This window comes from Artibeus jamaicensis, unplaced genomic scaffold, assembly GCF_021234435.1.
Source record: "Artibeus jamaicensis isolate MK-2021 breed Jamaican fruit bat unplaced genomic scaffold, CSHL_Jam_final scaffold_625, whole genome shotgun sequence".
Taxonomy (NCBI): domain Eukaryota; kingdom Metazoa; phylum Chordata; class Mammalia; order Chiroptera; family Phyllostomidae; genus Artibeus; species Artibeus jamaicensis.
In genome coordinates this window covers 5514879-5540619 of record NW_026522051.1, presented here as the reverse complement: position 1 = coordinate 5540619, position 25741 = coordinate 5514879, and the positions used below count along the sequence as shown (strand labels likewise).

The window sequence follows — 25741 nt, the reverse complement described above, 5'->3', positions numbered from 1 at the left end:
ATCCCAAAAATGCCCACGAGATGTCAGCAAAGAGTACTTTCCTGCCAAAGGGGCTCTGCTCTCCTGCGTTCATAGGAGATTCCAGCCCTGGTTGGCCTGGCTCAGTGGACTGAGAAGTCCAGGCTCATTGGTTCAGTTTACGGTCAGGGCACCTGCCTGGGTTGCGGGCCATGAACCCGAGGCAGTCAACTGTGTTCCTCTCCTTCTCTTTCTCCTTCCCTTTCTCCCTCTCTAAAAAAATTAAATTAAATTAAAAATAAAATGAAATTCCAGATCCCCTGGTATGGGCTCATTTTGACATAATTCCTAATTTAGTTCCCTTATGCCTCATCTTACCTATTGCTCCCATTTCACAGATGAGGAGAAATGTCTGTTAACTCCATTTTACAGGTATTTAAACTGAAGACTGATTCTAACAAGAGTTCAAAGTCCAGGCCAAGGCCCCTCCTACAGCAGGTGACCCCCCTCAGGAGAGCACATCATCTTAGCATCCTGTGATCCAGTCCACCTCTTGCCTTCTCCCTCCTTCAGGTAAATATTTCTTACATTCCTTTCTTCATTTGCAGGGCATGAAATAAGCTGGAAAATGTTATTCTCAGAAACATGTTATCTCAGCCCGTTGAAATCTTGCTTCCAGGTGTATTCTGTTTGTCTCTTCATAATTTTTTCTAAAATTTCTCTATAGGTTTGGACATCCTTCGAGAGTTAAGATAATGTTGAAGTCTCAAAAAGTGAGCAAACACCAATCCAAAAAAATCACAGAGAAGATACTCTCACAGGAAAACCTCAGCCTATGGAAAGAGCTCTCGATAGCCAGAACCTCTGGCCCTGCCGGCCTACTTGCTACGTTTGCCTGCTCTCACGGCCGTGACACTTCCCCTCACCGCAGATGCAGCGCCACCGCTGGGCCGAAGGCGGCGGAAGGAGAACTGGACCTTCATGCTGTCTTACGAACCTCTGCTAGAATTAACGCGACAGGTATTCTCACTCACGCACACAAGATTGATGTAGCATTTTTAATAATAAAGGGCAGGGAATACCCTCAGCATTCATTTGGTGGGGACCCGGTGGAACGCATTACAATATGCGCAGAGGCAAATCCGGCTGCTTTTGTGGAGAAAAGACAAGACGATGGTGCTGTGAGCTCCCATGGGAAGAACAGAGCCCAGGGCAGTGCCTGTGATGTACAAGGCACGTGTGACACAAGTGTCCGTGTGACACAGTGCCATGAATACAAGTCTCTGTGGGGTGTGATGCCACTCACTGCCGGGGTCCTGGGCTGAGGCCACGGTTCGGGGAGAGGGCCTGACAACAAGGAAAGCTTCCGGGTAAATAAATGGGAGGTTTATATGGAAGAGATGCCTTAAGCACTTAAAAATATATCAAGAGTAACAAACACACATGCGGCTTTATAAAAATCCAGCAGTAAAAAAAGTGCAGGGTAAGAAAAAATCACCCGTTCCATCCCCAGAGGGGGCCGCTGGTGCCACCGCCAGTTACCAGGGCACGTGGGCCCCGGGGGGCCGCCCACTCAGAGACCAGCTGGTGCCGCACCACCCACGCCTGCCCCTCCGCTCCCCCGTGGACAACTGGCCAGAAGCAAAGTTGTCATATGTGGGGGTGGGCAGTTTTGTCCTTGGACTTGAGTGAAGCCCAGGCCTGGCCCCCTTGGGGAACCTGCCCATGGCTTGCGGCCAGCGGGTCCACGCTCTCGGAGGAGGCCGCTGCTCCGCCTCTGAGCTGCCTTTGCCTGTTCCCGCTCCCGGGAAGGAGGGCCTGGACCAGGGCAGGGCCTACAAACGTGGGCACCCCAGACGGGACAGGAGGGGACACAAGTAACGGATTGGAAAACCGGGAGGCAGGAATCTTGATGCTAAGAAAACACCCTGCGTTCGCACAGAACTTGACAGGTTTTCAGTACTTGGACCGGCTTGCGCTCCTGCGTGAACTGCCCCACCTGTCTCGTGTGATCTGTCAGGTGGAAGACATTACTTCACAACCTTGCTCTTCTCATGGCTGTTAGAAACCGTTTTCAAAACCAAGTACAGTCCGTGGACAAATCCCCAGACCAGGAACTGTCCTTCCAAGACTCGTGTGGTGCCGTCCATTGCTCTGATTCCCAGAGCAGATGCTGGTAGACAACAGCCGTGGCCGCTAGCAGTACACACGGAAGTTCTCCAGCTCCTTGCGGGTTAACACAGGGCTCTGAGCTTTGGCTCCTATCTTTCCAACCTGCAGAAGAAAAGAAGTTCAGACCCTCCCACTCGGAGACTATGTAGCAATCCTGTGGGTATGAATTGTTATCTCCACTTCACAGAGTAAGAAAAGGAAGCACGAGTAACTGTTTGAAGTGCAGCAGGGGCTTGAATCCAGTCTTCTGGCTCCCGGGCCCTGTTTTGCTCACCGTACCAAGCTTCCGCCTGACTCGGCCTGGGCTGCCTGGGGCCCCACGGTGCTCACCGCAACTCTGGACTGTCCAGTGGCTTGAAGGTGGGGCTACAGTTGAAGCCAAGAAGCCCAGCGGGTTCCCGCCCACCCCCTCCCTTGGGACCCGAGGCGACACTGTCATCGGGCCACAGGTGGAAGCTCAGGCACAGTCGCAGGCAAAATGGGGAGTGAGTGGGGTACTCTCATGCCTCACTTTCTGTGGGTCCAAATGGAAAGTGTAACTGTCCCCACTCCCCACGTTCTGTGGGGGTTAAGTCAGGTAGTTCACATGAAACCACACTGTCAGGCCACCGCAGACACAGGGGCCTTCTCTGGCCGTGGAGACCCTCCTTCCCATTCCCTCAATGGTCTGATGGAAACCAGTTCAGCCACCAGGCTCAGGGGCACTTCCACGCAGACTCCATCCCGTCAGTGGCCGAGGGCACGGGTCTCCTGCAGCGACTCTCCCTTACTCGCTGACTTTAGAAAGTCACTCAGACTCACTTCTGCCTTCCTGACCCCCACGCCCACAAACACACGGGGAAGTTGATGCATCTGGGGTGAGTCACAGCTGGGAAGTGAGCCTGGGGCCGGCCCTGATTTGAAAGTCAGACGCCCCACCCAGCAAGAGCCAAACTCCAACACGTGATGTGACCTCATGTCAGACCGGCACTGCCCTGGGACCTGTGTCTCCACCTCTAGTATAAAAAGTCAGATTAGAATGTCCCTGAAATCCTGAGACACCGAGACTCTGTGCATGACTTTACACAGGTGCACGGCCTCCTGGCCGAGCTGTGGACACTGACGCACCCCCAGGAGTTCCACGGTCTCACCTCGTCGTACACGGTGCAAGTCAGGGAGGGGCTCTGCTTCCTCTTCTTGGAGCCAGACTGAAACGCAGAGGGGAAGAGGGCTTTGTTCAGCTTAACGAGTGTCCTGTTCTCAACTGGTGTGACGGGTCCCAAAAGAGACTCAGTGCCCGCAAAGTCCCAGAAGTGTCCCCACCAGAAGTGGGTAGCACCTCCCACCCCAGGAGTGAAGGATGGTGGGTACAGTTTCCAGAGATGGGTACACACACTGGCCTACGACTGGACATTTCTGAACCCCCATCAGAGTCCCGCCCCCTCCCTGGCCACACTCACCTGCACGCGCACACACACACACACGTACACACGGTGCTGTTTGGAAGCACTTTCAGGCATCTGAACAGTTCTCACAACATGAAGGCAGAGCCTGTGACCATCTCTGTGAGCAGGTGCTGCCGCTACAATGTCAATATCTCTCATCCAAGTGAACGAAGAGTCTGAAATCACGCCCTGAGCTCTCTCCTGCGCTGGGTACAAACACACGGCCCCGACCCGCGTGGCCTCAGTGCTCCACAGTGTCAGGCTCCCAGCCTCTGGTGGTGCCATGCTGAGCTCACGCGTGGGCACCGTGGCTCCAGCCATGGGAGCATTATTCTTCCCGACCCCTGGCACGTGCGGGGAGCAGAGGACAGTGGCAGCCGTGTGCCCACCTCTGTGGTTCCAGGCACTCGGAACCGCTGCAAGCCCATCTGGGATCAGGGCGGGAGGCGGACCCCGTCCGGAGGCCTCCGTGTGACGGGGCCGGCCAGCGCCTCTGTCTGGTTCCCGGAAAGTGGATGTTATGTCTCTTTGCACCCCGCGCAGCCCCCCAGCTCCACGCCAGAGGTCGTGCACTGGGACCCCCTCCAGGCCTGGAGGGGCGCCTTCCCCGGGTCCCCGCACAAGCGCTTCCTGTCTGTGTGACTCCCTCAGCCTCCCACAGAAACTCAGAAACACCTGCAGCCCGCTCTGCTCCAGTCTGAGCTGCTGCTTTTCTCCACCCACAACTCCAAGGTGCTGTCCGGGTGGCCCTTGAACACCAGCACTGGGAGGCACTCAAGGGAAGACGACTCACGCGGAAGTGCTCGCACACTCTGCAAACACACGCCTGCATTGCACACGCAAAACAGTCGCCCCCGGTGGACACCTGCTCCCTGAACCCCAGGAGGGGGAGACTCACCTTCTGGGAGTGCTGCACCACCGAATAGAGGGTGTTTTCCATTCTTTGTGATGTGAAATCGGACGGCTAATGGGAAGAGAGATATAATCATTTCAGAAGCACACGTGTAGCCCCACCCAGGGAGTTCTCATTCTGCCGCCCCCTCAACCCCGCCCGAACGTAAGCTTGCCGATTTTTTTATTTATTGATTTCAGAGAGAATATCAATTTGTCGTTCCACTTATTTTTGCAGTCATTGGTTGATTCTTTTTTCTAATCCTCACCTAAGGATACGTTTTACTGATTTCAGAGACAGAAAATGGGGAAGGGGAGGGGGGGAGAGAGAGAGAGGAGAGAAAAATATCAGTTGTGGATTCTGATATGTGCCCTGACCAAGAATCAAACCCAGGACCTTGGTGTAGCAGGATGGTGCTCCAGCCACCACAGCTACCCGGCCGGGGCCCAGACGGAAGGTCTGACTGTTGTCGAGAAGAAGCTGGATGAGTCAGGAGGCCACACAACCCGAATGCCGGTCCCTCTCTCTTGTGGGCCAGCACCTGCGGGGCTCTGCAGCTGTGTGACACCCCCGCACCCCCCGAACACCGCCGCACCATCAGCGTGACCACAGTTCGCCTCACTCCACAGATGAGGCTCCGAACACGTAAGTGCCCACACCGTGCTGTCCACGGCAGATGCTGAACTTTAACCCGAACTCCCCGGTGCTCTTTCCTCAGCACGAAAGGCTCCCTCCTCGCAGACCCTCCTCCTCTGGGCCCGACACAAGCGGTCTCCGAGCAGGCGACCGGCGGCTTCTAAGAAGCTGCGGAGGAGGCATCTCACTGTCCCTGGACGTCCCAGACGCCCCTTGTAGGGGCGAGGCTGGCCGGCCGGGAGAGTCCATCGCTCTGGCATCTGCCGAAGACGGCGCGTCACTCACGAATCTGACCAGCTCGGGGCAGCCTTGCAAGCTCAGAGACACAAAGTCCCCACGTAGGACAGCCTCGGATTTACACTGTGGGACAGAAGCGAGTCTCGGCAGGCAGTCTCGTCCCAGCCCAGTGTGTTCCTTGAATAAGGAACCTTAACCGGGCCTGTCTGTGACATCTCCGCACCTCCCCGGTAACACGAGAGCGTCAAGGAGATTTCCTCTTTCCAGACCCCTCGGGGCACAGGCTCCCACCTGAGCAGGAGACCGTGTTCGGCACTCACTGCCGTTGGCTGTGCCCACCTGTGCAGAGGGAGCGTGTCCATCGTTCCACTTTCTATCCAACCCCAGATGTCTTCCACCCCCGCTCTGCCCCCTCCTGCCTCCCGAATCTGTCCCCAGTGGGTCTGACGTAACCTTGTGCATCTTTGCCTCCGATCCCGGTGCACAAACTAAGGTGCAAAACTGCCGCCCTCCGCCTGCTGCATTTTCTCCACCTGTTGAGGTTCTGCCTCCTGGCAATTGCCGTCAATTTGGCTCAAGTAAACTCATAGACATTCTTACAAGTTTGGACATTTCTTAGTCAGCACGTCTCCTTTCAAGGCTCTGACTGGGCCCACTAGCAGCGAGCGGGGCGGGAGGAGGCGCCACGTGCTCGGGAATTTCTCCTCTCTGCCCTCCCCGGCTCCTTTGCTGCTCTTTCTTTGAGGTCTGTTCCTATTTCCCCAAGGATTTTCTTTGTCCTGCAGCTGGGCCCCCAAGCTGAAGAGCTTGCTACTTCAGGTCCAAGTTCGTTAAGAATAATGATAATAATAATTTTGTCCAGAGCTTCCTTGTCACTGGCCACCAGCAGATAGTGTCTCCCTAAGACAGGCGCAGCCCGGGCTCCCCCCACTGTCCGGCGGCTGCCACACTGGAGGGTGGTCCCCAGTTCCAGGGTCACTTCCCATAAGCCCAGACTCTTAGAAACTGTCAGAAACCATTCCACTCAGCTTCGCCACCGCCCAGCCATGTGGCCTCAAGGACACTAGTTACCCTTGGAGTGTTTCCTCATCTGTGGAATGAGGTTTGCATAACACCTACTACTTCACGAGGCTGTTAGAGAAGATTTGTTGCAAAAACGGACATCGCACTTCATACATGTTCTTGTTAAGTCGAGACGTCATAGAAGGTAAGAGAGAACCACACAGACCTCCTCTCCCCTGAGAACAGGCAGAACAAGAGCAGGCGGAAAGTGCAGGGGCCTCAGTTCAGAAGCAGCAGGGAGGGGAAAGAGGCTGAGTTCCCAGCCGGCTTCCTCCACCGCCAAAAGCTCCCCCAGGGCCACAACCCCTGGCCCCAGCAAGGGGACCTTCCTGCATCCGCCTCCCAGCTCCGCTCCGCTGCAGAGACCCCAGACCACCCGACAGTCAGCCAGCCACCTTCTGCGCTACGGGAGGACCACGGTCTTACCCTGCCGTTCAAGGGTGTGAGGTTTCCTTTTGTTCGGGGAAGTGGGGGGAGCACAAGAGAAAGCCCCATAGACAGGTGGAGCCTGGAAGAGGGAAGTGGGTGTACCTGGGCCAGGATCATGGAGTAGATGGTGGTCCCGGCCATGGGGGAGTCCCGCTCCTCCTGCCGCTGCTCCTGAGGGAGGAACCGAAAAGGAACACCTGGTACCGTTGGGTGGGGGGCTCAGGCTTGAGGGTCCGGGTCCAGTGGGGAGAGACCGCGCGAAGAGGAGCTCCAGGAGGGAGCAGCCGTGGGTCACCCCCATGGGGGGCGGGGGAAGGAGGAACCCCCCGATGTGGAAGCGCAGGTCTCGGGCACCTCCGCAGCGGGAAGGCGCAGCGCTGAGTGACCAGCTTCACTTTGCTGACTCAGAAGCAGCCCTGGGCTAAGGCTGTGGTCGCCCTGGCCCTGAGCTCCGAGGAGGGCTGTGGTCCGAGCGTTTACCTCGGGACTCTGGAATCAGAGGCTTGAGACATTTTCAAGCCCCCTATCTAGAACCAGCCTTGGTGGTCAGCTTGCCCTTGGCCTCCAGCCAGCCTCCTGTGCAGCTGCGGTGCCGGGTGAAGCCTTGGACCCAAGGCCAGAGGCCGAGTCTCCCTCTCTCAGTCCTGCCGGGCTGGGCTGGAAGCATCTCGTGCTCCCTCCCCCGAGTGTGAGTTGCCAGGGTGGGCTCTGCTGGGGCTCATCTCACGGGGGTGGGGCGGCTGGAAGGAGCAGAGAAACACCAGCTGCCCTTGGAGGCCACAGAGGCGTCGCATCTGGGAAGACACAGGACTCCACTGCTTTTCTCTTCTGCCCAGACCTGCGTGAAGTGTCTCCGACAGGTCACATCTGGGCCCCAGGTGAGATCACACAAAGCCTGAAGCTGAAGCCTTCGGGCGGGACCCGGGAGACAGTAGGGAGAGGCCGGGAGGGACGGGGCCGTGGGGCGTTGAATCACCGGCTCAGAAGCAGAGTAATGGGCCTGAAGCCCCAGTAGGTTTTTTTTTTACTCTATAAGTTTATTTCCCCTGTTTTCTTCTTCATTTCTCTAATCTAAAGTGCTCTTCACTGGCCCCAGCTGGTGCAGCTCAGTGGACTGAGCGCAGGCCTGTGAACCAAAGGGTCGCTGGTTCCATTCCCAGTCAGGGCACATGCTGAGGTTGTAGGCCAGGTCCCCAGTAGGGGGCGTGTGAGAGGCAACCACACAACACACTGATGTTCCTCTCCCTGTCCCCTCTCTCTAAAGACAAATAAATAAAATCTTTAAGGTGCTCTCCATGGGCAGCTTTCTGGTGAGCATTTGGGCATCGGGGGCTGGAGGCATTTCTGGTTGCCGAGTTTGGTACCAGGGTTGGCTCGGTGAGGGAGTCAGCTTGCTTTCAGGTTCACACCCCGATATTCCACTGCTGGGGTGCAGACACAGGCTGCAGGGGCTGCCCCGTGCCCAGGCCCCGGGGGAGGAGGCCCCGCACACGCACTTCCTGCCTCGCTGCCCAGCCAAGCCCCAGGAATGGCGGGAGGAGGAGGGTCCTTCCTGCCCCTCCCTTCCCACCAAGCAGTTCAGTGAGGCTCTGCCTGTCCCCTGGGCCTGTCCCCACATCCTGCCCTGCAGGCCCTCTGTGGTACCTCCCCTTCTTCACCTCTGGGTGACAGAGAGTAGGCCCTGCCCGCGGAGGCGTTGGCCTGGCTCATCGCGCGGTGGCCTCACTCCCTCCACCCCCTGAGCCAGACCCAGGCCTCCCGTCCCCAGGGCCGGACAACACACTCGGGCCTCAGCAAGTCAGGCTGCCGCCTGCCCGGCTGTGCAGAGACGAAGGGACCCGCAAAGGGAAATGGGACTTGCGGGGACACGAGAGTCTGTGGTCAGACACGAAGTACGAGCGGATGGCTCTTGTTCTGAGCGTCAGGACATGAGGGCACCGGCACCCCCGGGGGCTGGGTGGGCACGTCTCTGCGCCCAGATGCCCTCCTTTGGTCTCCTCGCCCCGCCTCCCTCCCAGCCAGAGCTCGGGTGCTGAGCGGGAGGGAGACGGGGGCTCAGGGCCACTCTGAGAGGGCAGCTGGGTTCCCCGGGTCCCCTGCTCGCGTGGCCATCCTCCCGAGAGCAGTGTCCAGGTGACGTACGTGACCGCTCCTGGTGCGCAGGTTGTTGACATCTTCGTAAACCGTCAAGGACCCCTCGGGGCTGGGCTCTGTGTGAGGACAGAAGCGGAGCTGCGGACCCAGGCCCGGAGAAGGGGTCCAGAGGGAAGCGGGTCAGTGCTCTTCCCAGGAGACCGAGCGGGCTCCGGGGCAGCGGCCGGCCGACCGTCTCCCGCACACTGGCCACTGCGGGGCAGCTGCGTGTTGGGGAGCCACCGCTGTCCCTCCGACCCAGGCTTGCGCTTCCCAGCCCCGCTGCCCCCAGGGCAGCGTCTCTCAGGGGCCGTCCACCTACCTGCTCGCTTCCTCCTCCTTCTCCGCACGCAGACCCAGGTCAGGGTGCCCACGCCCAGCAGCAGTACGGCGGCGCCGAGACTCACGACGATTATCCACAGGGGCTGGGGGCCGATTTCTGGGGGACACGAGGGCAGGGGCGTGAGGACGCAGGCCTCCCCACCTCCCGGCCTGGCTGCCGCAGCGGCTGTGACCGCGCCATCCTGGGGTCTCCCTGGGACCGGGGACGCCCTCCCTGGAGCGACGCTGGGAGCTGGGCTCGGAGTCCAGCCCCGCAGGCTCGGAGCCCTCGGCAGCCTGCTTCCCTCTCCGAGCCCCCGCTTTTCACTGAGGAAGAGGAGGTCATGTCATCTACATATGGGTCTGTCATGTGATCTAACAAACGCAAAACACAGCGACTGTCGCATCGGTCCGTTCTCTTGTTTTTAACCCAAAAGACGTTTGGAGCAGGTCTTTCCTTTCACCTTCCTGCTCTTCTTGTGCAACCCTCTTCAGTCAACAAACTCGGGAGGAATTGCACGTTTCAGACGCCAGCGGGCTGGGCTCTTTACAAGTAGTATCTCATTTAATTAGCAGTGTTATTACCACTTTACCCAAGAGAAAAGCAGAGGCTCATAGAAGTTCATGACTCTGCCTGAGAACACAGAGCTTGTTGCCATTCTGACGAGCCCCGCAGACGTGCCCTTGTCTCCACACAGCTTCTGCTTGTCCCTGCTGGGCTGCAAGGTCCTTGAAGACAGGGACTGCAGGTCATTTCCGCCTGTGCTGCTGCCACACTGAGTCCTTACGCATCTAATAAAAACTGGCGCAAACTGAGCTCCAGGACAGGCACAGGCGATAAGCCCAGGACTCTGCCAGGTGCCGCGGTGATGCCCTGCTGCTGCTGGGACCCAGGTGCTCCTGTGGGACGCCTGGCAAGTCCCCTCGCAGGGAACAACACGGTTTGGGGAAGGTGTCACTCAGGAGGGAGCAGGGCTCTGTGCGTCTCGAGGAGGAAACTGGCAGCGGCCGGGCCGGGCCGTCACTCCCGACAACCGAGCATTTGCTGTGTGAAGGAGACACTTCTCCCGAAGCAGAGTCTTGACGGGGACGCAAATGCTTCCCAGATGAAGGCAGGCCTGGCCGTGAGACCCGTGTGCCTCCAGGCCGGCACCCCGGGGAGCCAGCCACGGGGGCTGTCCCCCCCCCCCACTGTCTCTCCTGCACAGGAGCCCAGTCAGGGGCCCACCGTCTCAGCCCTGTGCCCGCCCCAGGCTCTGCACTCACCCTGGAGACAGCCCTGGCTGAGCCTGAGGGTCTGGTTGGCCCAGCTGACATCGTTGCTGACTCTGCAGGTGTACGCATGTGGGCCGCCGGCGGTCTGCTCCTCCAGTGTGGACAGGTTCCCCGGGCCCAGGATCCGCTCGCTCCCCCGGTACCAGGTGTAGCTCACATCACCGTGGCTCGCATGGCCACCTCCAGAGACGGAGCAGGACAGAGTCACTCGGCACTTCCCTCCGTCCAGGGCTTCCTGCTGCACCCGCAGCCGGGGGGTCCCCACAGGGTCTGGAAGCGGAGACCTGGTCAGGAAGGCGCTGCACACCCAGCCCCGCCGCAGCCAGAGGGGCAGGCACTCACCCAACACAGACACGTTGAATCTGTGGTTCTTAGTTTCTCCCGTCTCATTGGTGGCCTCCAGCAAGTAGATGCCACTGTCCTGCGGCTGAGCTGCCTCAATGACAAGTGTCCAGTTCACCATGATGAAACAGCGCATATTTTTGAGAGGATTACATTTGTGATCTGAATCAGCAACCCTCTTCCCAGCGAGTATGTGAACTTGTGTCGTTGCACGCAGCTGCACCTTCCATTTGATGGAGTCCTGCCCCGTCCGGATGCCGGGAGGGACCGGTAACTGGACACGTGCTCCCGATAATACCACCTTGGGGTCAGGAGATTCAGAGGAAGCTAGGACAGAGAAACGCAGAGGGCAGGGTTGGTGTCCGGCCAGAGCGACTTCCCTTGAGCCAAGAGGACGGGGCCCGTGAGGACCCCAGAGCCTGAGAACCCAAGAGCACACGCCCCCTACTGGGGCCCCATCTCCCCAGGCTCTGAAGGAGCCACAGCCCATAATAAGAGCTAACAACTCTTGAGTACTTACTAAGGGACGAGCAGGTTTTCAACCCTTTCTAAGTTTTTCTTTTTTTTAATATTTTATTTATTTATCTTTAGAGAGGAAGGGAAGGAGAGAAACAGAAATATCAATGTGTGGTTGCCTCTCGTGAGCCCCCTGATGGGAATTGACCTGCAACCCAGGCAGGTGCCCTGACTGGGAATTGAACCGCGATCGTGTGGTTCGCAGGCCCGCACTCAATCCACTGAGCTACACCAGCCGGGGCTCTTTCCATGTTTTAACTCTTTCAGTTTGCAATGACCTACAAGGTTCTTCTCCCCATTTCATAGGTGAGGAAACAGATTTAGTGAGAACTTAAAAGTGGCTACCCCGAGTTAAACCGGGACAAAGACGAGCTTGAACCCAGTTCGGCTTTAGAGGGTGACTTCCTAACTACGACGTCCTAAGTAACCCTCATATCTGATGTGACTCCCTCCGCTCGCAGCACTGAGGTGACCAGCACTTGCCAGCAGTGACCACCAGGAGCTCTGAATAGGGACACCCAGTGAGACGAACACTCCTCGCTGGACTCACGCCTCCCTCCCCGGGCAGAGAGCGGCGCTCACAACCCTCCTGGAACAGCAAACTACCATCGTTCCTCACTCGCCGGTTCTGTTTTCAAATCCTCACCCAAGGATATGACTGATTTCACAGAGAGAGGAAGGGAGACAGACAGACAGACAGACAGACAGACACAGATTGCCTTCCATACGCATCCTGACCAGGGACTGAGCCCTCAATCCAGGTATGTCCCCTAACTGGGACTTGAACCTGCAACTTTCTAGTGTAGAGGATAAAGCTCCAACTAACTGAGCCACCCGGCCAGGGCATGTTCACCAGGTGTTTAGTCACTAGAAAACCTCCACCAGGACTGTTCCTTAGAAAAACTAGAAAGGGAAAAAGAACACAAATCCCAGCCCCTCCCTCTCTGGGGACCATGATGGGGACGAATGTGTGTGACCCAGGCTGCCTGTCACCGCCCAGAGTGGCGGCCAGGGCCCTCTGCGAAGAGAAGGGGTGCGTCTGTGGCCCTTTCGGTCAGGGAAGTCACGAGGCATTGCCAGTGGAGGCAGCAGATACGCAAACCCGGGCAGTGGAGGCTGTTAGGGTGAGGGCGGGGGGACAGAATGTGTTTCTTGTGTTTTTTCAATGTATTTTATTGATTATGCCATTACTGTTGTCCCATTTCCCCCCTTCCTTCCCCTCCACCCTGTACACCCTCTTGCACCCACATTCCCCCCTTTAGTTCATGTCCATGTGTCACAAGTTCCTTAGCTTCTACATTTCCCACACTATTCTTAACCTCCCCCGTCTATTTTCTACCTACCGTCTGTGCTACTTGTTCTCTGTACCTTCCTCCTCTCCTCCCACTCCCCTGTTGCTAACCCTCCCTGTGATCTGCATCTCAGTGGTTTTGTTCCTGTTCTAGTTGTTTGCTTAGTTTGTTTTTTTTGTTTTGTTTTGTTTTAGGTGTGGTTGTTAATAACTGTGAGTTTGCTGTCATTTTACACGTTTTTTATCTTCTTTTTCTTTTTCTCTTTTTAAAAATTTTTTTATTGATTATGCTGTTACAGTCGTTCTATCACCCCCTTCATTCCCCTCCACCCTACCCCCCCGTCCCCACCATTACCCCCCCTTTACTTTATGACCATGTGTCTAAGTCCTTTAGATTCTATATTTCCCATGCTATTCTTGCCCCCTTCTATTTTCTATCTACTGTCTATGCTACTTATTTTCTATACCTTCTCCCCCCTTCTCCTCCTCCCACTCCCCTGTTGCTAACCCTCCTTGAGATCTTCATTTCTATGTTTCCACTCCTGATCTAGCTGTCCTTTTCGTTTGCTTTCGTTTTAGGTGTAGTTGTTAATAACTGTGAGTTTGTTGTCCTTTCACTGTTCATGTTTCTTTAACTTCTTTTTCTTAGATAAATTCCTTTAACATTTCATAGAATAAGGGCTTGGTGAGGGTGAACTTCTTTAACTTGACCTGAGCTGAGAAGCACTTTATCTGCCCTTCCATTCTAAATGAAAGCTTTGCTGGATAGAGCAATCTTGGATGTAGGCCCTTGCCTTTCATGACTTCAAATACTTCTTTCCAGCCCCTTCTTGCCTGTAAGGTCTCTTTTGAGAAATCCACTCACAGTCTGATGGGGACTCCTTTGTAGGTGACTGTCCCCTTATCTCTTGCTGCTTCTAGAATTCTCTCCTTCATTTTAATCTTGGCTAATGTAATGATGATGTGCCTTGGTGTGTTCCTTCTTGGGTCCAACTTCTTTGGGACCCTCTGAGCTTCCTGGATTTCCTGGAAGTCTATTTCCTTTGCCAGATTGGGGAAATTCTCCTTTATTATTTGTTCAAATAAGTTTTCCACTGGTGGCTGTGCCTTTCCCCCTTCTGGTACCCCTATAATTCGGATGTTGGAGCGTTTAAAGATGTCCTGGAGGTTCCTAAGCCTCTCCTCATTTTTTTGAATTCTTGTTTCTTCATTCTTTTCTGTGTGGTTGTTTTTTTCTTCCTCCTGGTCCACTCCATTTGAGTGGATTTGAGTCCCAGTTTCCTTCCCGTCACTGTTGGTTCCCTGTGCATTTTCATTCATTTCACTTAGTGGAGCCTTCATTTTTTCATCTAATTTGTGGCCAAATTCAACCAAATTCTGTGAGCATCCTGATCACCAGTGCTTTGAACTGTGAATCTGATAGGTTGGCTATATCTTAGTTGCTTAGCTGTATTTGCTGTGGAGCTTTGATCTGTTATTCCGTTTGGGCCTTTTTTTTTTTTTTTTTTTTTGTCTTGTCGCACCTGTAAGTAGCGAGGGGCAGAGCATTAGGCGTTCGCCAGGGTGGCGCAACCCAGTCACTGGGTTGTGACTGGGTTGTGGGGCAGGGGTCCAAGAGGAAAAATGGCGGTTGCTCCGCTGTCTGTCGGGTTTCAGTCCCTTCCACCGCTTCCCCCAAGCAAACCGGGCCCTTCTGGTGCTGATTCCCATGTGGGTGGGCTTGTGTGCGTTCTAGGACCCTGCGGGTCTCTACAGCAAACTTTCCTGTGAGGCTGGGAGTCTCTCCCTGCTCCCCAACCCCCACAGGTATTTTCAATCGGTGTTTTGAGGCTTTATTTCCAGGCACTGGGGCCCTGGACTGGGCGGTCTGTCTTGCTCTCCAATTTCACCTGGTTTATCTGCTCTCTCGTGTGGGGCCGCCCAGTCAGCCAGCTGCCTCGTGTGCAGGGCCTCACTTCACAACCGCCACCTCGCTGGGTCTGCCCATTGCCACCCCGTGCCCGGGGTTTGCCAGGCGCCACCTGTACGCCCAGGGTCCTTCCGCTGCATCTTGCACACCCAGGGTGCCTTGCACGCCCGGTGCCACCACTTTTTGTGCCCTGGCCCCTCTCCACCCCACCCGGCTGCCCGACTCCACCCCACCTACCGGTCTGGATGAATGTGTCTATTTTATCTCCTTGGTTGTCCGACTTCCATACAGTTCAATTTTCTGTCAGCTCTGGTTGTTATTTTGTTTCTAAATTGTCATCGTCCTTATTTTGGTTGTGCAAGGAGGCACAGTGTATCCACCTACGCTCCCATCTTGGCCGGAAGTCCGGAATGTGTTTCTTTGGTTGTGATACCCTGAGGCTGAAACACAGGGGCCCCTGCTCCTGTCCGGGCCCTGGGAGTGGACCTGCCCAGGAGCAGCCAGAGACGGACACTGCGCCAGGTGTCCCTGTCTTCCTCTCCGTGCGCTCGGGCTGCACTCGGGAGCAGGACACAGCACACAGTGCTCAGAGATCCCAAGTACACAGGTGAGTGGAAAGGGGACCAACACAGCTGCAGCAAGGACATCAGCCGCTCCGTCTTGGCTGCGCCCTCACTGCGCCCACAGTCAGAGCCTGCCCCTGCCCTGGGGTCTGGGGACTGGGCCTGCCTTCGTGAAACTGCTTACACTTACTGCCTGAGAGACATGATCACCTGAGGAGTTTTAGTTCCGGTCATGGGAGACCAGGTGTAGACGTGAGGCCCAACACTCCCACTGAGGGTACCTAAGAACGAAATGGGCAAAATACAGAAGCGTGTTGCTAGGGCACCAAGGAGCTAATAAAACAGGGGAAAATTAAGGTCCAGGATCTGAAGGAAGGAAACTTAAGGAGATGAGATCTGCCCTCTCTCCTGCTGTCCTCAGGAGGCGTCTTCTGATTCCACAAAAAGCAGCGGAAATGCTGGGAAGCTGAGCCGGGCTTCCAATCAGCTTAGGAGCGAGGCGAGCCGGACCTCCTGTCAGGAGGGGATGCACCTAAGACCCAGCAGGCTCGCAGTTGGTTCACAAACAGCTACACAAGGAGAATTCAGAGTGAGCAACTGTGGGGGAAGGTGAAGGCTGGTGTCATAGGCAAGGCTGAGTGCTGAACAAAGCTGCCCTTGTTCAGTGGGCTTTGAACAAGTGCACCAAGCCAGAGCAACAACAGCCGGACCCCACGGGGGTGACACAGGAGACAGATAACCTCAAGCTTCAGCTGAACGAGGCTGTAACTTGTGCAGCAGACACATGTATCAGTCAGACAGCCTAGGAAGGGAACGGTCCGTGCCCGCAGCATCTCCCCAAGTTTGCCAAACGTCCGTGAGCTGCATCTCACCAGCCCCATAAAACAAACGCGGAGCCCATGTCCAGGGCTCATGGCCTCTCCATCAGAGGACAATGTCCCATCTGGCCCCCGCTTTTCCTTAAACTGTCTGCGTTGTGTCTTTTCCTCATCTCCCGTCGACCCCACTCAGGAACCTCTACTCCGCACTGGTTGCAGCAAGAAACAAATACACCTGCCCTCACAGAAACTCAAACCCAATTTTGAGTCATCTCCACCCTGATTCAGATTAAAGTGCTCTAGAATCTATTATTTCCTACCTGGCTGCCTTCTGGAGGCAAATCTAAATTATCCTGGAGAAAAATAACATACACCAGCCCTGACTGGTTTTGCAGGATTGGCCTTCATCCTGCAAACTGAAAGGTCACCGGTTCCATTCTGAGTCAGGGCACAGGCTCGGGTTGCTGGCTCGGTCCCTGACTGGGGATGTGAAAGAGGCAACCAACTGATATTTCTCTTCCTCTCTTTCTCCTTCCATTTCCCTCTATTTAAATATAAGTAATTAAAATCTTTTTAGAAACCCATCAATCAGGCCATCAAACTGTTTCAATTTTTTTCATTATAATACACAAAATAAAACAAAAAAATAAATAAATGGGCCGAACAAGAGGAAACACATCCAAAAACCAAAAGAAAACACAAACCACAAAAACAGACCCAAGCGTCAGCTCGTTGACACGTATTAACCATAAACTTTGCAGCAATTGTGTTGATTATGTTCAGGGAAATAAGTTGGAGAATTTCAGAGGAAACTAGTGTGGCTCTCCATGTAATGCTACTTTGCAGCTACCCCTGAAATGGAGCCTTTCTTTTCTTTTTAAAAGATCTTACGTGTTTATTTTTAGAGAGAGGGGAAGGGAGGGAGAAAGAGGGAGAAAGACATAAATCTGTTGCCTCTCTCGCACCCCCTACTGGGGACAGAACCCATGACCCAGGCTCATGCCCTGACTGGGAGTCGAACCCACGACCTTCTGGTCTGTGAGACGGCACCCCACCCACTGAGCTGCACCAGTCGTGGTGAAACGGGGCCTTTTTAAGAAATTGCAGCAGAATCGCGCCTGCCATCACGAGCCGGGGTCTGAGGCGGTGGGGGGCTGTCCTGCGGAGGAACCTGGGCAGGCGGTAGAGACACGGGAGCAGGCGCAGTCGGAAGGCCCAGCGGTTTTCCAGGAGCCTCTGTAGTTGCGGGGAAATGAGTTGCGGGGAGTGGGCAGCCCCCAGGAAGGGCAGGTGCAGAGAAGGCAGGGGTGTGAGCAGGGCCGAGCCGGCCCTGGATGGCCCCTGGGGAAGCCCCGGCGTCAGAGCCGGGGAGGGACCCCCAGGAGGAGCAGCCCCGAGCTCTGAGCTGACACTGGAGGGCCCCTCGTGGCAACCCCGGTGCTGGGGACTTTGGGGGTCAGGGCTGGAGGAGCCCCTTCTCCGAACGGGAAGGTGCGGGCTGCGGTGGTGGGACAGACGGTTTGGGTCTGGAATCAGCTCTTAGGAAACGGGGGAGGCTGCGGGGCACTGCCCCTCCCCAGGGCCCCCGGCTGAGATCAGAGGGGCTGGACCCTGAGTTGCTCTTCGCAGTGAAATGTCCTCCTGCAGCCTCAAGGGCACAGGGCAGGAGGGTGGGGGAGTGGCTGGAGTCAGGTGGTCTCGGAGGGGCTGGGGCCCCCAGGGGGTGGCCAGGATACAGAGCCAGGCAGGGACTGGGGACCGGGGCCACCGCAGGCAGGTCGCAGCCCTTGTCCCCGAGGGGCCTGCCTGACACAGGAGGTTGAAGAGACGGCAGCAGGACAAGAGAGCGTCCACCCTGCCCTGGCGTGGCAGTGAGAGGCAGTGAGGCCTGAGGGCCAGAGGGGAGGACAAGGCCTGGTCAGCAGAGGCCCGGGGTGGACGAGGGGCCGGGACCGGCACAGTCGCTGCCGGGCAGTTTCCAAGCCCCTCTCCCGGGAGCTGAGACGGGAACTGGGCACAGGACAGCGGCGACGCTGCCTCTCCAGAAGGAGTGGGCAGCCAGCACCGAGGACGACAAGGAGACCCGCTGACCCACCTGAGTGGGTCCCAGGCCACTTGCGCCCGAGGGGAGAGCCCCCCGAGAGCCAGGCCTGTGGTGTGGAGCCCAGGCCCGGCCTGGGGCGGAGGGAGCCTGGAGCTGGGAACCCCCACCAGCCTACGAAAGGATGTTGAGGTTTTTCTCAGCTCAGGGATATGCGAAAAGGCTCGAGGTGAAGACCACAGAGGGGGTTCCTGCCGGGGCTCTGGGTTAAGAGGGCCCAGGCTGACTCCAAAATGCAGTGGCACTGGGGGCCCCAGTCAGGCCCCAGTGAGGGCGGAACCCTCCAGTAGGTCGGGCGGGGCGGGGGGGGGGGGGGGGACCCTTCCCCTGAGCCTGCCTTGCACTTCATCTCCTCTCCGCAGCCCCACTCGGGGGCTTCACAGGAACACGATGACACCTTCCCGAGCAAGGCGACCCCCGCCTCCCACTGCGCCACCTGCCCCGCCGTCTCTGCATCTGCGAGGGAGCCCCCTCCCAGCTCTTTCCCAGACGCAGGCACCCGGCCTTTTCGTGGCTCCATTCAAACCCTGTGTCCAGGCCCGTCCCTCTGCTGAGACTGTCCTCCCTGGTCCCTGTCCCTTCTCCCCTTTACCCTCCAAGGCCCCTTCCCCAAGGTGCACACAGGTCCTTTTCCTTATAAACACATCTTGCCCGAGAACAACCCTTAGCCCCCGTCTGCCCTTCTACTTGGTGTTTCACGTGACGACTGTCCTCTGTCTGAACGGTTCTGAAGAACAGAACCCACATCTGTTTCAGACTCGTTCTCCAAGAACACTTGGCACCGTTTTTGAAATATAATAAGGGCTTCGTGAAGCTGTTTGGTTAATTTTCTGATGAACTGAATTCCCGAATGCACCTCAGTGACCCCTCAGACTCTCGTGGAGGACTTTCAGGCAGCAGCCCAGGGGTGCCGCATGCAGGTGGTGCCTGGGTTCCAGCGCTTTCCTCTCCCATTTGCATACCCTCAGGAGAGGCAGCCACTGGCTGGAGAGGCGCGGGGCGCTCTCAGGCAGTGCTGGGTTCAACCACTGAGGAAACAGTCGGGCGGCCTCTGCTCGAGGTGTGTGCACTGCATCCCTGTGACTCCGCCCTGGAGAGGCACCAGCACACGCTGGTGCGTGCAAAGGGCTCGCAGCAGCGTCATCCCAACAGCGAACCCGGAGCTGACCCACCGCTACCTCCCGTGCAGAACCGGGAGATAAGCTGTCACGGGGTCAGACAATGAAGTCTTGTACAGCCATGAAAACAATCATCTGTGTAAAACGGGAAACGGTCAGCGACGAGTAACACCACAGACAAGCCATCAGATGCTGAGCCAACGAGGCCACACCCAAGACCACCTGCCGTACAGATGCCCTGACACGCAGCCGAAACACCTGCGGTGTTAGAGGCTGGAGTGGTGGGTGAGTGTTTGGAAGAGGGAGGGGAAACGGCAGGGAGGAGACGAGAGGTCTCTGCAGAGCAGCGAGCACCTCACCACGAGTCACCGATGCTCAGCTGTAACTGCACAGGCTCCTCTGCTCACGACGCGCTTCGATGCGGAAGCAGTCAGGACACAACGGCTCGCTGTCCCTGCAGTGACTTCTGCAGCACTGGGCTCCCTCCTGAGTTCTCTCCTCCCAGACCCACCAGCCACCTGGCCACCCACACTTTGAAGCAGAGAAGCCCAGTGACCCAGCCTCCCTCGCCTGCACAGTCAGAGGCTCCCTCTGCGTGAACGGCAGGCAGGCGGCCCTCAGAGCCGAGCCCGGAGACTGCTGCCTGGGCCCTTGCTTTGCCCACAGCCCCTGGGCCTGCACGGCCCCCAGTGTGTCCTTTGGGTTTCCTCAGAATCTAGGGTCCTGAGTGGATTTCAGGCCCACTCTTGTGGGCAGTGATCTGAAGGCCCCACTCCCCAGCGCACCCGACCCCCCAAACCATCCCAGTCTGCCTCTGAGGTGCTTGAACAATTCACGGATTCACTCCGCTGCCGCTTTGAGCTCCTGCTGTGCTGGATACTTTGTTGCACAGCGGTGACGTCGGCTCCATGAACAGAAGAGCCGTCCCCTCTGCACCCTCCGCGCCTGCCAAGGGTCGGCAAGGCTGCTCGAGACACGTCAGGGTGCCCTGGCCATCGCGGCACGGTTGGTGGGGCGTTGATGGCAAAGCAAAAATGCTGCCAGTTCAATTCCCGGTCAGGCCTGGTCCCCGGTTGGCGTGCAGGAGGCAACCTATCGGTGTTCACCTCACACGTCAGTGTTTCTCTCCTTGTCTTTCTCCCTCCCTTCCCCTTTCTCTAACAATAAATAGATAAAATATTTAAAAATAAATAAATATATAAAATAATTAAAACAAATAAATGAAATCTTTAAGAACAAAGTCCTTGGAATCTAATGAACAAACTGAACTAACAAGGAAAATGGGGGCAGACAGCGATGGACAGCGGGATGACAGTCAGTGGCAGGGGGAGGGTGTGGAGGGACAGAGCAGAAAGGAAAAAGGACTCACGGACGTGGACAACACGACTGCCGGGGGCGGGGGGTTAAATGGTAATGGGAAAAGTACAGTAACAATTACATTTTGTTAAAAAGGCCAGGGAAAGGGCGCGAATAGATTGGGAGATGTGATTGTAAAGCAATTAGAATATTTCACAATATGATGTAATAATGTCATTTAATACACCTCTTTTAAGTTAAGAAGTGTTGAGGTCTCCCTGCGATCCCGGTCGGGACCATGAGAACCCTCAGAAAAGAGCCACATAATAAAGCTTCATCGTCTCAAGATTTTCTACCTCACTTTCTGTTCAATTAGACACAGAGGAAGGGTTACGGAACAGTCTCTCTCCTCTGTGATTCGGAAACCAGGTGACATCAGTGTCCGTCCTGCCTCTAAAGAGCTGAGTAGCATGAGCAGCCACGGGGGGACTTGTGAACTCACTTTCCTAAGCCCTCTGTGGGCTGCTGTCTCTCTCAAACCCAGTTCTCACACGTCCCCACGAAGCAGGCACCACGGCTGCCCTCATTTGAAATACAAGTAACCGCGCTGACCCCTGACCACCGCAGTTTATTGCCCTGCAGAGTGAAAGGTCACCAGTTCCATTTTCGATTGCTGGTCGGGGCACATGCCTGGGTTGCCAGCGAGGGCCCCTGTTGGGAGCGCGCAAGAGCCAATCGGTCAACGTTTCTCTTGCACATCGATGTTTCTCTCCCTCCCTTTCTCCCTCCCTTCCCCTCTCTCCAAAAATAAATGACACATTTAAAAATAAATAAATAAAATAGAGACTTCCAGGAAAGAGGGAGGAGTAGGCAGACGCACTGTGCCTCCTCGAAAAACCAAAAGAAGGACAACAGCAAATTTAAAAACAACCAGAACCGACAGAAAATCGAACTGTATGGAAGTCCAACAGCCAAGGAGTTAAAGAAGAAATGTTCAGACGGGTGGGAGGGGCGGAGACGGGCAGCTGGGCAGAGAGGACGGGCGGCCAGGCGGCGGATTGCGGGCCGGGCGGTCCCACATTCACAGGCAGATAAACCGGGAGGGGCAACTGGGAGCAAGTCAGACCTCACACCCCAGGGCTCCACTTCAGGGAAAGAAAACCTCAAACCGCTGACTGAAAAACCCTGTGGGGTTTGCGGTGGTGGGAGAAAGTCCCAGCTTCACAGAAAAGTTTGTTGGAGAGACGCACAGGGTCCTAGAACGTACACAAACCCACCCAGGAATCAGCACCAGAAGGGCCCAGTGTGCTTGTGGGCAGCGGGGGAAGTGGCTGAAAGCCGGCAGAGGGCTGAACAAGCAGCGCTGTTCCCCTCGGACCCCTCCCCACATACAGCGTCACGATGCAGCCATGTGCGTTGACCCACCCTGGTGAACACCTAAGGCGCTGCCCCTTACTAGTAACAGGCATGCTGAGACCAAAAAAAAAAAAAAGGCCCAAATGAAAGAACAGACCAAAGCTCCAGAAAAAATACAACTAAGTGATGAAGAGATAGCCAACCTATCAGATGCAGAGTTCACAACACTTGTGATCAGGATGCTCACAGAAATGGTTGAGTATGGTCTCAAAATAGAGGAAAAAGTGAAGGCTATGAAAAGTGAAATAAAAGAAAAAGTACAGGGAACCAGCAGTGAAGGGAAGGAAACTGGAACTGTAATCAATGGTTTGGACCAGAAGGAAGAAATAAACATTCAACAAGAACAGAATGAAGAAACAAGAATTCAAAAAAATGAGAAGATTAGGAACCTCTGGAACATCTTTAAATGTTCCAGCATCTGAATCATAGGGGTGCCAGAAGGAAAAGAGAAAAAGCAAGAAATTAAAAACTAATTTGAAAAAATAATGAAGGAGAACTTCCCTAATCTGGCAAAGAAAATAAACTTCCGAAGTCTAGGAAGCTCAGAGAGTCCCAAAGAAGTTGGACCCAAGGAAGCACACACCAAGGCACATCATAATTACATTAGCCAAGATTAAAGAGGAGAGAATCTTAAAAGCAGCAAGAGAAAAGGAGACAATTACCTACAAAGGAGTTCCCATAAGAGTGTCAGCTGATTTCTTAAAAGGAACCTTATAGGCAGGAAGGGGCTGGAAAGAAGTATTTGAAGTCATGAAAGGCAAGGACCTACATCCGAGATTGCTCTATCCAGCAAAGCTATCACTTAGAATGGAAGGGCAGATAAAGTGCTTCCCAAATAAAGTCAAGTTCAAGGAGTTCATCATTGCCAAGCCCTTATTCTATGAAATGTTAAAGGGGCTTATCTAATAAATAGAAGATCAAAAATATTAACAGTAAAATGACAACAAACTCACAACTATCAACAACCGAACCGAAAAAAACACAAAACCAAAAACAACTAAGCAAACAGCTAGAACAGGAACAGAATCACAGAAATGGAGATCACATGGAGGGTTATCAGCGGGGAGGGGGAGAGAGGGGGAAAGGTACAGGGAATAAGAAGCATAAATGGTAGGTACAAAATAGACGGGGGGAGGGTAAGAATAGTGGGAAATGGAGAAGCCAAAGAACTTACACGTATGACCCACGGACCTGAACTGAAGGGGCAGAATGCAGGTGGGAGTTGTGTGCAGGGTGGAGGGGAACAAAGGGGAGAAAATTGGACAACTGTAATGGCATAATCAATAAAACATATTTCAAAAATAATAAAAACAATAAAATAAATATATAAAATAAAAGCGAGAAACCAAGAAACAGGAGATTAGTTTAGATCCCCAAGGCCACAGACGTGAACCGTGTTTTCCCCAGTGAAACTCTGCAGTGTGGAGATAAACTCTCACTTTATCCATTCATTCAATAAGTCTTAATAGGAAGTGTGTCTGTGCCAGATGCCATTCCAGATGCTGAAGACACAGCAGTGAACAAAATAGACTGAAGCTCCGGCCTCAAGGACATCACATCCAGTGAGGGACAGTGGGGCATGAGGACAGCAAATCAGTCACTAACCAGGAGGACAGCAGGTGAGATGGAGGTGCCTGCTGCACAGAAAGGAGAGCGGGAAGGGCGGTCGGGTGCTGCAGGGTGGTGGGGCCGACATGTCACTGGGGAAGACATCGCTGAGAAGGTGGCGTTTGAGGGGAACTCTGAGGGGCTCGGGGAGTAAGCCCCACGGCAAAGAGAGGAGTCTGAGCTCGGGGACCAGCAGCCGGTGTGGCTGAAACACAGCGGGTGGCAGAGCGGAAGGGCAGGAAGCGGGGGGGGGGGGGGGGGGGCGCGAGTGGGAGACCACCGTAACTCATGTGGCTTTGCTCAGCATGAAGTCTGCAGCCTGTGGAAGAGTTTTGCAAATTGAAGAATGAGCTTCTTCCATGTGTCTTATACCGATGGCATTCTCCAGTGACCCCAGTTGTAAAAAAAAATGTCTCACTGTCACCCTGTCTCCTGATGGGATGCAATGGAAAAAAAAAAGCACCACTTCTGTGATATTCATTGCAACAATCATATCTCCTGAATCATACGAGGAGACAAGCCCAGACCGAGGACTCATTGTATTAAAACAACAACGTGTATTCCAAAACCATCCCTGTCGTGAAGAAAGGTTGTGGAATAATTTCATACATTGAAAATAACTAAGGACAGCCCTGGCTGGGTGGCTCAGTGGATGGAGTGCCAGCCTGTGAACTAAAGGGTCGCCAGTTTGATTCCCAGTCAGGCAGGGCACAGGCCTGGGTTGTGGGTGGGGTCCCCAGTTGGGGGCGCACTGGAGACAACCACACATTGAGGTTTTGCTCCCTCTCTCTCTCCTTTCCTTCCCCTCTGTCTAAAACAAATAAATAAAAATGACAATTAAAAACAATGATTAAAGACATAATGAGTGAATCTAATACATGATTCTGATCGGGTTCTGAATCAGGAAAAAATGCCATAAAGCACATCATTGGGATGATATTTAAGTGTGGGCTCCAGATTTGGTAGCATCGATACTAAGCCAGCACACTTGACCGCTGTGATGATGCACTGTGACATGGTGACGTTCCTGCTCTCGGACGATATGCACCAAGACGATCAGGAGAGTAAAGGGGCATCACTCTGAAGTGTTTTAACAAAAAGCATTACTATTTTCTGTTGATATGCACACAGATACACAGGGAGAGAAAGAGAGCAAATGTGGTTAAATGTGAACTGGTGAATCTAGGTGAAGGAAATAGGAGAATTTTGTGTACTGTTGTTACAATGACTCTGGAACTCACAAATTGTTTCAAACTTTAAGTTTTAAACATTAAAACCCACAAAGAGCGGTTTCCATCAGCTCACGCCAGGCCAGCCCCACGGGGGACACAGCACACAGGTCCCTCTGCCCAAGCCAGACCCCTGTACCCAGACCCCTGGCCCGGTGTCCCCCGTGCAGGTCTGCAGACACAGCCGAGCTGGCGGGACGTGGGTGAGGACGGGGCTCGTCCCTTGTCACACAGACTCATCATCTTCATCTCAGCCTCGACCTTCTGTCACTCATCCCCCGGGCAAGGCTGCCAATCCCGCCCACCAGACCACGGCCTCCTAACAGACCCCGGTACCGGTACCGTGGTTTCCACCCTCTACACCCAGTGAGCCCCTGTCTCTCGCCCCCAACCCAGGTCACCATCCCCCCAGCAGTTCTTTGGCCCCTGAGTCCTTGGTGCCGCAGGAGGTGCCACGGAGGGGAGGCCCCAGGCCAGACGCTGCCTCTGGGGCTGTTGTCCACACCTTCCTCCTGGGCGGGCGGCTTCCCTGCCTCTGAGCACAATAACCTGCTGTTTCTGAGCCCCAGAGCCACCCAGCTCCCCTGGGGAAACCCAAGCCTGAGGCCCGCTTTTGATTCTCCTCCCCCGGTGATGAGCGGCTGTTTCCTTGGTCCTCCCTACAGCCAGCAGGAAGGACACTTTCTCTCACCAAACACAAAAACAAAGCGAAGCCCCAGGCCATCGGACCTCGGGCGGCTGGCCAGTCTCCTCCGGGCCCTCTGACAGCCTTGCTGGGCCGACCCGGGGTCCGCAGCGGTCAGGGGCTGCTCAGCCTCCTTCCAGGTGACAGCAGCAGCCACCCCACCCAGAGGCGCAGGACCCGACCCGCTTCCCTGAGGCCGGTGCAGCCCCTCCCTGTGCAGACAGGGCCCCTCACCTTGGCTCTGACGTCCGGTGAGGACCAGGAGGGCGAGGGTGAGAGCCGGCCCCAGCATCCCCAGCAGGGCCAAAGG

The 25741-nt window shown here is 55.3% G+C and overlaps 1 protein-coding gene across 2 annotated transcripts; it reads right to left on the bottom strand.

Annotated features, from left to right (window-relative positions):
* Positions 1-997: 997 nt before the first annotated feature.
* On the bottom strand, positions 998-25741 carry CD244 (CD244 molecule). 2 transcript variants are annotated; one of them, XM_037150206.2, is made up of 9 exons: positions 25666-25741; positions 10882-11208; positions 10531-10809; positions 9266-9382; positions 8953-9020; positions 6913-6981; positions 4453-4518; positions 3261-3317; positions 998-2232 (listed from the first exon to the last, which is right to left on the bottom strand). In XM_037150206.2, the coding sequence occupies exons 1-9, from the start codon at positions 25721-25723 to the stop codon at positions 2155-2157; spliced, it is 1119 nt and encodes a 372-aa protein (XP_037006101.2). In that variant the 5' UTR covers positions 25724-25741; the 3' UTR covers positions 998-2154. The 2 variants fall into 2 exon arrangements, 1 of the variants encoding a protein (XP_037006101.2); XR_008390491.1 differs by lacking the exon at positions 998-2232 and having other exon boundaries at positions 3284-3317; positions 4453-6981.